The 12,103-nt window shown below is 38.1% G+C and overlaps 1 protein-coding gene across 2 annotated transcripts in view; it reads left to right on the top strand.

Moving 5' to 3' along the window:
- Positions 1 to 12,103, top strand: part of SYNJ2 (synaptojanin 2) — a 63,188-nt gene that overhangs the window by 28,465 nt on the left and 22,620 nt on the right. For both annotated transcript variants that reach the window (XM_063308082.1, XM_063308089.1), the window contains exons 8-15: positions 2,221 to 2,384; positions 3,019 to 3,100; positions 3,250 to 3,399; positions 3,484 to 3,649; positions 4,356 to 4,547; positions 4,817 to 4,898; positions 6,121 to 6,261; positions 10,092 to 10,284. In XM_063308082.1, coding sequence (XP_063164152.1) covers positions 2,221 to 2,384; positions 3,019 to 3,100; positions 3,250 to 3,399; positions 3,484 to 3,649; positions 4,356 to 4,547; positions 4,817 to 4,898; positions 6,121 to 6,261; positions 10,092 to 10,284 — 1,170 coding nt within the window. The remainder of the gene's footprint in view (positions 1 to 2,220; positions 2,385 to 3,018; positions 3,101 to 3,249; positions 3,400 to 3,483; positions 3,650 to 4,355; positions 4,548 to 4,816; positions 4,899 to 6,120; positions 6,262 to 10,091; positions 10,285 to 12,103) is intronic.

Raw genomic sequence — 12,103 nt, 5'->3', positions numbered from 1 at the left:
CTAGGGCTTCTACTGCTGTGCCTGTGTTTTGGACATGGGATCTGAAGTATAGGGGTAGGATGGAGTGGGTAGGGGGAGATAAATGCTTACCATTAGGGGAATTGATGTCACTCTTCACCATTCCTCCTAGCCCATAAGAGGGTTCTTGGTCACCCCAAGTTAAAGTTGTCATTTTTGTGGGCAGGAGAGTACAATTCCAAACAAAGCATTTGGCTGCAGCCACATTCTTTATTTTCTAAGGCCTCTCTTTACATATAGAACCTAGAGGCTTTTTGGGAAACAACAGCAGTGTTGATAGCATGCTGACTTCCCATTTATTCTCTTCTAACTTTTTAAATGGTCTTTTAAAAACAAAGTTGGGGGGAACAGAAGCTCTGGGGAGTACCAAGGCAAGTGTCTTTGGGCCCACTGCCTTTCTCACTAGGATCTCTTAGAGGTAATCATTGTAATTTCTCTGTGCGGTTAACAGTTAACACAGCTGCAGAATTGGATAGAGTGCTTGGAACAATGACTCATGCTGGGCTGGTAGTGCTTCAGTCATTCCCAAGTACTGAGATGTGTGGGCAGTTACCAAAGGAACAGATCCAGTGGCAGACACAGCTCGCCTCTTCTCCTCTTAGAAGCAGCCTTTATATACACAGTGATTTTCTCTTGAATTTATTTTGGATCTTGCCCATTGGAACTTTGCAATGAGCTTGATCATATTGCTAATTAGAGTGAGTAAAAATACAGTAGTAGTTTAGCATTAGCATCACTGCTATCTGCCTACAATGCAAGCTTAAAGGGCAGGGTAGAATTCTTTGAAATAACAGCACTAAACAAATAAGCATAAGGCTTTGTGAATGGGTGGAGGAATTTCCTACTCATGTTACACCTGTTAGTCATAGCCATATTATGCAGTACAGTTCAGCCAAAGCCAAATAATTCACATATAGTAAAAGAGGTGTGGAGGCAACATGTAATGGGGTAGTTTTCAAATGCCATATTCCTGTTTGTGAGCACATGTGAAGCCAGAGAGGCTACCTTAGTTATGTTCTACTTGTACTTGTGATCCACTCAATATATTTGTGGTGATATGCTGTGATAGTGCATTAAGTTACCCCATGTTGTACATTCTGTTGTGGAGACATGGAAAAGTAGCTGATGACTTAGAAGCAGATATTTTTGATTCAGTCTTCCCACCAAAAGTCAGTTGGGAAGAAGATCCTTTGCTCCAGGTCTGAGCTGTTGTAAAACACAATTGAAAGGCAGAGGTGGCAACTGTAGATTGAAGTGATAACTGATATATAATATAATGTAAGAATATTCTTTCTCTGCCACTCATCCTGTCCCTAATGACTCCTTTTTACTGATTGGTTTGTGAAATGACTTTGCTGATGGAATATTCCACCAGTGATTTTTGTGACAGTAACGTATCTTGCATTCTACCAGTCTGTTGGGATTTCTGCCAAATTCTGTAGTCTCCTGGCTGATACTTTTTCAATGTAAGTCTGGACCCCTCAAGTATTCTACTATAATAATTTATTACATGAGAAATAGATTTTATTACTTACACCGATGCTTCTCAAGCTTGGCAGCTTGAAGATGTGTGGACTTCAACTCCTAGAATTCCCCAGCCAGCATGCTGGCTGGGGAATTCTGTGAGTTGAAGTCCACACATCTTCAAGTTGCTAAGCTTGAGAAACACTGACTTACGCTGTCTTAATGCTTCTGGGAACAAAATATAATTTTCTTTTTACTTCTTTCTCTGCCTTCCAACCTAAGAAAGACTATTAGATGAACATCCAGCCGTGAATACAAATAGCAGACTGCTGTGCAGCTGTATCAAGTACTACCTTGACCTTCTCAACCTGGCTGCTCCAAAGTATTGGATTACCACTCATGTCATCTCCTGCCAATATGATTTTTGGACTCATTCACCTGGAGAACATTAAAGCATAGATAACTAAATCCCAATTAGATCAGAACATGGTGAATCCCAATTTTTTCTGTGATGTCATGTCACAGAAAGTTAAGTACGATCTTGAAATTGATAAGGGATGGACATTAAAGTAATTGAATATAAATATTTAGTGGATTTACTTCTGGTTAACTCCACAACTGATTGTACTGTTAGATATATAGCATTCAACAGCTATTCAGTGCATGTTATCACAAACGCTTTTACAGATGAAGTAACAAAAAGAAAGAAGGTTCTTTTCTGTCCTTTTCTTTTATCAGAAATTGCTTTGGGCATCATCCCATGCAGTAGACACGCCAATGATTAATTTTGATTACCACCATTTTGCAAAAGATGGGAAACTGGAGAATTTGCTGGGACCTCAGCTAAAGCTGCACTGGGAAGAATTAGGCATCTTCACAAAAGGTGAAAATGCAAGTTCCTGGTGAGTATTGTGGTCCTTCATCAGCACATGGTTGTGTTTTTTACTTAATAGTTTTTTATGCTCAAACTTTACAGCTGTGGGTCTTTTATACTATCTTGCTTATAAATTGTATTTTTGAGCAAGTGAGATTATTTACATTATTTAACTCTTCAATCACTTTTATATATGGGACAGTTTGGAAAGTTGTTGGCTCAGGCACAGACATTTTCGGAGACCTTGTATCTCCTGCTGATCTCTCAATCTTATCCATTTGTAAAGCAAATGAATATGAAACATGAATCCTGTTATAGTTGCCAACAGTTAATTGCTCTTACAATGTTGTATGGGAATGAACATACAGACAGAACATACTTTACAGTCTGATAGGAGCTGGGCTACAGTTCTGAAGAGACCATTTGGGGAGAGCTGATCTAGCCAATTCCAGGATTCCCAGAGGCACATCCCTGGTGGATTGTGGCAAAGGAAGCTAACAATGCATAACCCGGATCTTTATGGACTTGTGCCTCTGTTTTAAGACTTGTGCTATTCTCTATAAGGTCCTAAATTTTCATGCTAGAATTGCTCAGTAGAGTACTAAACCTATAGGGGGAGGTACAGTACTAATTGTTTTAGTTCTTTAACTTGTTTTTTGAAGTCAACAGATGGGCACCATTCGGATGAATTGCCTGGATTGTCTAAATCGAACTAATACTGTCCAAACCTTTATAGCACTTGAGGTGAGTGGTACATCATTCAGCTTCTGAGATTATTTTGAGCAAAATCCTTACAGTAGGAACTATCAAGCAAACAGTGGATATTATGTGGGTGGGAAATCTGAGTCTTGTCTTCTCTCATTCTGCACTGTATTTTTCTTTTTTTAAACCAGGTTCTCCAAAGTCAACTTGAAAGCATGGGATTAAATTCCAAATCTATAGTTGAACGTTTTTTGGAGTCTTACAAAGCAATGTGGGCCCTCAATGGGCACAATCTAAGCAGGATTTTTACAGGCAGCCGTGCTTTAGAAGGCAAAGCTAAGGTAAAGGAAAAAGTGAGCCCCAGTTATTCAGTGACATTATAACTGTGAAATTAAATTAAAATTGTTAATCATATCGTTATATAGGTTGGGAAATTCAAGGATGGTGCCCGGTCAGTGTCAATGACCATTCAGTCAAACTTTTTTGATAGTGTGAAACAGGAAGCCATTGACTTACTGCTTATGGGTGATTTCTACAATGAAGAGCGTGCAGATAAAGAAAGAATGCTGCTGGATCATACAGCGTTATTGAGTAAGCAAGATCATTTTGGTTTCAATGGCTCTGCAGTCCTATCTTGTCTGCTCTTGTACAGTTCTTGAGAGTGATCCACTTAAGTAAGCCTGCACAGGATTTCACTGTTAATCTCAGCAGAATTTTCAGCATTTACATATATTTGGTACTTCCCAGTAAGATATTCAGCCAGTTTCTTGGTTGTATCCAAAATCAGTGTTCTACACGTAAAAGGTTACTTCCATTGGTGGGAGATTTTAATCCAGCAGCAGAATCCTACTGATAGAATAAAGGAGCTGATGATCTCCACCATTTTTTTTTCTTGGCCCTCCACTCCCTAATGCCCCTTCAGTCTGCTCTAGAAAGTTGGATGACATTTCAGAACACTGAAAGAAGGTAACATCAGCAAACATCATGACCTTCTTTTTAAACAATGGACATACCATGCAAAGAATGCTCCTCTCCGTAGAAGAAAAAATGGGTCTACTCTCGTACTGTTCATATGCCTACTTATGAACTGTGGCTAGTAAGAAACATTATTGAAATAAGGGCTTCAGTATAACTTAGCATGCTTATCCTGTGCTTAGAACTTAAAGGAAATGCTTGGACGCATGACAGCAAAATAATTATCAAGAGATAATTTGTAATCAGTGCCAATGGCTCATATTGCCTTTTTATTTTAAGAGAAAAAATAGCTTTCCTTCCTCTCTCTCCTCATCTCCATTAGTGACACCCAGCACTTTGAAAACCATGTCAGAGCGTCAATTTGAATTCACAAACTTCAAGAGAATTCGTGTTGCCATGGGGACCTGGAATGTAAATGGAGGCAAACAGTTTAAGAGCAATATCCTTGGTACTAGTGAGCTAACAGATTGGTTACTCGATTCCCCTAAGCTCTGTGGGGTTTCAGAGTTTCAAGGTAATAAAGAGTGCTATAGGTGATATTGGGGAAAATATGCATATGTATGTTTGTATGTGTGTGTGAATATATGAGGATGACATTTAGGACTGCCCAGTTCCACTGTAAGAATAACAATGTTTTTTAGATCCTTCTACTATGAACTAATCATGTGCATTTGGGCAGGCAAGCTTCATTTATCAGCATTCATCTCCCTTCCTGAAATGGAATAATTAGATTAAATAGCCAATCAATTCATGTGTTTGGTTTTTCCCTTTCCATCACAACAGATGATCATTGTCCTGCTGACATATTTGCTGTAGGATTTGAAGAAATGGTAGAATTAAATGCTGGCAATATTGTGAATGCGAGGTAGGTTGAGATTGAATTGTTGAACTGCATTATTTCATTCATGTCTGAGAGGCTCACCTAGTTCCTTATTCATGATACTTTTGAGAATAAAAGACTTCTGATAGTTCTGAAATTATTTTTAATTTCCTGAAATATGGGTTTGTTTATTATCTAGCTTATTTCATGTGGGTATTTTTTACATTTTTATAGTCCAAATAGTTACTTGATGTTGTGTCTTTAAATTGTATTTCATCACTGTATGCTATAAACTAGCCAAGGTACAATACTCTTCAGTGACTTTATATAAACATAACAAAATGAGGCTGATTCATATATGCATATTTGTTAACTGTTTACTGTAGAATCAAATAATGACTGGCATATCTGCAGGGACCTTCACAATAGATTTTTTTTGTATCACCTGATACCAGTGTAGTATGTTTCAATGGAAATTGTTTACATATTCAGCTGAAAGTCATCAGTTGATATTTACCTGTACATGAACCAATACATTAGAATTGACAACCCTTTTGACCACAAATATGACATTGATTGCTGGGTTATGGGCCAATGGATATGAGTGTGCATATGTACCAACACACCACATATCATGCTCCAGGTCCCCACAGAGCCCATTTTCATCACAGGGTCATGAGAAGATAAAGAAGCTTCATCCTAGTTCAGAACAGGTGCTTTCTTTCAGCTCATGGTAATAGAAAAAGCAATTATGCTCAACAAGATTGCTAAGAAAGAGGGAGAAGCAATCCTCAGTGCCTTTGGTCAAGATTGCTAATGGCTGTGGAAAGGGAATTTAGCTTCAACATGAATTTTCATTATATGAATTCTGAGGATTGAAATGTCATATTTATATATTATATGTAATGTGTGTAACTTAATAATAACCTACTAATTTGGTCCATTTTTAAAAAATCCAATCGTGTCCAATTCTTAGAGACTGCCTGCAGTTTTTTTGGCAAGGTTTTTCAGAAGTGGTTTGTCATTGCCTCCTTCCTAGGGCTGAGAGAGAGTGACTACCCCAAGGTTACCAAGCTGGCTTTGTGCCTACGGCCAGACTAGAACTCACAGTCTCCTGGTTTCTAGCCTGATGCCTTAACCACTACACCAAACTGGCTCTCAGTTTGGTCCATAGTTAGGACTAAAAAGCATTTTTAATGCTTAATGGAATTTTGTTATATTGTCTGATGGAAAAGTATGTTCAAAGACATATAACTATTTCTTTTAGCACAACCAATAGGAAGATATGGGGAGAACAGATTCAGAAGGCTCTTTCAAGGACACATCGATATATTCTGTTGACCTCAGCACAGCTTGTGGGTGTTTGCCTCTTCATTTTTGTAAGACCTTTCCATGCTCCATTCATAAGGTAGATCTTGCTTCTATTTTTATGTGACATCTTTGTGAAGAGTTTATGAGCAATTATAGACTTTCTTTCATGGAAATAATAATTAAGAAACAAACTGAGTTTATTTTTTAATTCTGATTTAAATAGCCTGGAATAAAATCCAGGTTATTTGCTATTGTTAATTCTTCTCACTAGGGGAGATCAGGATAACTACTTGTTTTTCAAGATGAATTTTCTGTATTATTTAGTACTGAGAAGAAGCATAGTTTACTCCCCCCCCCCGATTTCTTCATACAGTTAGGTGCACTTCAAATATTAATTGTGTATGGAAGACACATGTTTGGATACGTGAACAAGTAACGGCTTTTGACTCTTTCCTACTCCAACATCTGTTCCTGAGTATATATGTCTTGCTATGAGAGCTGTACACTTTTTCCCCATAAAAAGTAGATTGTATGACTCAAGCCCACACTCATACCCTATGATATATGTGACTATATGTTTATGCCATGCATGAACAACACTTAGGCACAGTACTTATAGTATACCCTAAGCACTTTTACATCCTGTCATCCATTCATCAAAGATGGCTACATTGGTGGGGACCCAGCACAAAGGCAGCTGTCATGTGGGATAGAGAAGAGGCCCTTGGACATAAAGCTGTTGTACAGTAGTTGGAAGTGCACTCTTTCTTCTCTTCTTTAAAGATTATAGGATTCTGGCTTGCAACCTCTTGGAAACATCTCTAAGGGTTATTCCTTTTCAAGCATGTAATATTTATGCTGTGTCTACGCTAATCCTCTTATTTCCAGTTGGTTTCCTCAAGCTGGTTATATTGTGTGCTTGAGACTGACATACTTAGAAATCAGTCCAATTCTGAAATTTTGCTCCTATCCAGGAACCTGGTCTTTGCTTAGTTCTCCTCACAAAGGATTTCTGCTACTTTGGCTCTTGCTATTTTGTCTTCTGCCATTGTCTCCTGACACAATATTCACGGTCTTCAGTCTCTCTCTTTAATATAGTCTCTCCAAAGTGCTTATTCAATAACTTGTACAAGAATTATAAACAATTATTAATACATAAGTTAGTAAACTATAACAACACAAGCTTACAGTAACATTTCCATGATCAGAGAAGGGTTACTTTGCTGGGGGTAGAACATTATGAATTCATCTTTGAGAAAAAAGGCTGCCTCTGAAGAGAATCCAGAAACAGAACAGCTAGTTCATTAAATGGGACTGATGGTTCTGATCACTTCAAGATCGTTCTTTCCCAACTTCACTGCTGTCAGTTCATTTCCAAGCCCTAAATAGCTGGGTGCTGGATTAGCTTCCCTGTGTTCATCTACCTGTGCCCTTCCTTTGAGACCCTCCTCTAGAAGAGGCAAGGGGATGGAGCTTACATATTATCCTTGCTGTTATCTGTTTGGTTCTCAGTGAAGACTTTTTTATTCAGAAAATTATTTTAGGATTCATAAAAGTTACTTTATAAAATTCGGGTTTTTAATATTTTGGCTGTTTTATATTCTGCTTGGTACTACTATCATTTTATTCTGTGCTCTTTAAATCTTTTTAAAATGTTTTTATCAATTTAAGTAATGCGTATACTTCCCAAATATACAGTTACTGGGCAATAGAAAAATACAGGAAATACCAAAAGGAAAGTGGAACATGCATAGCAACTGAGCTCGATAAATTGCTCTCTTTGAATTGCATTCTGCTTGAATAATTCACATAATAAAACGAGTGGGTTTTGAGATCTTTATTGAAGTAGACCATGCCCTCCATTACAGAATTGTATTTCAGGGCAAGCTTAATGGCATGTACCTTGAAAATAGCTGCCTGTATAGATTGATATTGGCAAAGTGAAGAATGGCAAGTAGAATATATAAAGTTGTTTCTCTCAAGTTTTGACAGTTTATATAACCTTGCAGGTTCAAAATATTGTTATACCAAACCAGATGTGCATGATACTCAGATTCCAAGTAGGAAAGGTCCCTCAGTTCTGCCATGGGCATGCTTTCCCTACCTATTGGTAACTCTTGAAATAAGTTGTTCACAGTATCCTCAGGATCCCAGGAAAACAAGCGTTTGAGTTAAGGAGGAAGCAATGGCACATGGCACACCTGCACAGCTTTTCACCACCTCCTTAACACCCCCTTAAGTAAAACACATATTTTCTTGGGATCCCAAGGCTGCTGGGTGAGCTGAGGAGAAGACATGGTTTCTTTAAGGAGTCACCGTCAAACAGAGTGAGTCTGCCTGGGCCAGAACTGAAGCACCTTCCCACTTAAAATCTGAAGAGTGCACATCTCTATGCAAAGCATAGTTGATGAGGTTAATTGAGAAAATCTTCATCATTAAGGGTCTGCTGCTGACATCCTATATCCAGTTTCCTGGAGAAACTTCCACCAAAGTCTTTTAGCCTTACAGCTGCATAATCATGAATAACAGGAGATGTGCCAGCTTTAGTTTGAGGATTGCACTGATGTGGGTCAGGGGCCATACTCCAAAAAGTGGGCATGAATAGGAAAAAATGTGGCTCATGTACTTTATTTATGTATTGTTTTCCCACTCTTCTATCAAATTAGTAATTGCTATTTGGTGAAAAGTTGTGGAGAGCCCCTTGGGCTATGCCAGAAGTATTTCTTGTTGTTGTGGTTGTTTTGAAAATATGCAAGCTATGTACCCCTTATAGCACCAAAAGTTACTTTGCAAATTTGTTGGGGGGGGTTTGGTTGCATGAGTTACCAATTATCTTTCCTAAGATAATAAGAATTGATGTAAGGATAGTTCAGTGGTATTAGGTTAAGATCATACCTGAACTGGTTAACATACATGAACCTGAGTTCAGTGCATTAGGAGCAATTTTTCATGCATAAGTCTTATTTGAGAAATAGGATTTGTCTACATTAAACTCCCTATATTTCTTTCTTTTTGGTATGGCTTGTACCAGATCATTTGCAGAGGACTCTGACTTTAACTTTTCTTTAGATGATACATTTTCTCTGTAAGTCACACCTGTGATGTCATTGAACGAATGGTCTTAACAATATAACACCATTGTCTGCAGGCTAGCTCTACATATGTATGATTCCATATGAGCTGGAACTCTCCGATATAAAGAAGGATGCCTGCTATAGACAGCTGTCCTGTATTTGTGAATGACTGGCTATTTGTTGATATCTCCAGTAGAATTTGAGGAGGGGGAGGAAGAGGAGCTGCTCAGTGGGGTATTTAATTGTACACTGGAAGGAACATCTGAACTGATCTTTGATGTTTTGCATTCTAGTGATCAGTTCCAGGCTTGTCCTCAATGGACTTTTGCTGGACTTGGAGAGAGGAGGAGATGGTATTGTCTATATTAGATTTATTTTTTTGAGCTACTTTATTTTTTTGCCAGCAGCATTGCCAGTGTTGTGATAATGCCAGGCAGGGCACAACCAACCTTTGAGGCCCTTTTGGTGGCAATCGGAGGTCTTTAAAGGGTGCAGTGGTTGTCTTTGCCCCTTAGTTTTGCAGAAAGACAAGACCACATTGTTGAATATCAGTGTTTTTGTTGTCAGTCTGGTATAATCAGGAGAGGAAACCAGGGGCAGAGAGTGGGTGCTGTGGGACAATATGCAGCTTGCAGGCCATAGATTGCTCATCTTTGCACCAGAGAAAATTGGGAATAAGAAAAATTCGTCTACTCTTCCTTCCATTAGGGAGTCTCCAATGGATCCTCTTTCCATCCATGAATGGAAATGTTCTTCTGTTCTGACCAAGCCTAAAGCCAACTACTTGTTCAGAATTTTCAGGTTCCTCCTAAAGGTTTAACTTTTGCTTTGGGTTTTATCACCTTCTGCCCAGGGATGTAGCCGTGGACACAGTAAAGACTGGAATGGGAGGGAAAGCTGGAAACAAAGGAGCAGTGGCCATCCGTTTCCAATTCCATAGCACCAGCTTATGCTTTGTGTGCAGTCACCTGACCGCTGGTCAGTCTCAGATGAAAGAACGGAATGAAGACTATAAAGAGATCACTCAGAAACTGAGTTTCCCAATGGTAAGGTCTGTGGAATGTTTCATTAACGGTGGAGCTGAATATGCGCGTTTTTAAAGACAAAAATACATTTTGGGAAACATGTATATGCGTGTGATTTTTTTTTTACTTAAATCTTTCTTATACATTCAGCTTTTTCATATAAGGTATGCCACCTGTTACTAATCCCTTCTTCTCCCAGGTTATTATATCATTCATTCATTCAAAGTTCTTTAAAAATTAAAGTCCTGAACAATGCATTTTAAAAGGTAAATTCTTTGCCTGCTGACCTGAAGTATAAAATTAATAGAGACAGTAGGAAAGGTTAGGGATCGGGAGAAAAGAAGAGAGACTGTTCTAGAATGCAGCAGCTTACGTAGCTCTGCTTGCCAGTATGATTCCAGGTGCACTTTAATGTGCTCGCTATCACCTTTAAAGCTCTTGGTTCAAGGTCTAGACCAGCATTTCTCAACCTTGACAACTTTAAGATATGTGGACTTCAACTCCCAGAATTCCCCACCCAGCATGCTACCTAGGGAATTCTGGAAGTTGAGGCCCACACATTTTAAAGTTGTCAAGGTTGAAAAATGCTGGTCTAGATATTTGGGGAACTACCTTCTCCCAGTACCTTTCTGTCTACCTGTAAAGATTGAGTAAGGCCCCTTCTCTTAGGGAGTGTCATCTGCAGGGACCTTGAAATTGTGCCTCTTCAGCTGCAGCCCCCTTCCTTTGCAGTAGCTTGCCTCCTGACATTAAAATGGCCCCTTCCTGCCTGGCTTTCAGAAAATCCATTAAAATGAGGCTGCTCCATTACACTACAGGGACTGGAATGCTATTATGAGGAATGATATTTTAATTTTTCATCCATTGATTGTGGCATTCCTTTTTTAAAAAAAACTTTTTCTCTTTTACCTATTTATTTTATTGCTACTATTTATATTGCTATGTTTAAATTGGTGTGTATGTTTGTGTGTGTAATTAGATATTTAATATTTATATTTATTATTTGTATTTATTGTTTATCTTGCTATTGCTAGTTGTTGTTATTTATATTGCTACATTCAAATTTCATCTGAATTTATGAAGATGGGAATTTTGTGCCACTCAGTCAGCCTCAACTGCAGCAGCTTGTAAGGCTTGTAAAATAATAAGTAATAAAATAAAATAATCAATGAAAGGGATCTGGAAAAAATGCACTTGAGCCAAGGTCTATAGGGCAACTTCCGAATTTGTCACATAGTACTGTAAATACATGCTGGTGCTTGAAAGCTTTGAAATATAATAGCAATAGAGATAAAAACATGAAATTAATACAACAAAAGACATTGTGTTGTGTATACCGGCCTTCATTGATATTTTATTACAAGAACCTTGTAGAAAATTAACACACAATATTTGTCTTGCCGTCTTTTTGTTGCATTTTGGGCTGGCATCAACAGTATTGTTAATATGACCCTGGATCAATTGCTGAATGCTTAAGATACATTCTTGCTGATTATATCCACAGTATTTGGAATCTATCAAGATATCAAGAATTGTAGATTTTGGGGGCATGGAGATTAGCTAAAGAAATGATCACACAGCAGTGGAAGGAGAAATCAACACTTGATTTGTGGCAATGGATTGTTGATAAGTTGTTTCTTAACATCCAAATCAATCTTTTTTCAATGAGGCAATGAAGGAGACTTCCAAGCAATATGATAAAGATTTTAGTGTTGTTTGGTATAGAAGATAATTCTGAGGCCTTTTCCCCCCTTAAAAGATCTTACTTTTATCAGTTTTGATAATTTAATCCTTTAACATGATATATGTTTCTTTTGCTGATTTATTTAGCATGAACAAA

The sequence above is a fragment of the Candoia aspera genome, chromosome 1 (genome assembly GCF_035149785.1).
Source record: "Candoia aspera isolate rCanAsp1 chromosome 1, rCanAsp1.hap2, whole genome shotgun sequence".
In the NCBI taxonomy this organism is placed as follows: Eukaryota; Metazoa; Chordata; class Lepidosauria; order Squamata; family Boidae; genus Candoia; species Candoia aspera.
The sequence above is the reverse complement of the archived record's forward strand: the minus strand, read 5'-3'. Positions and strand labels throughout refer to the sequence as shown.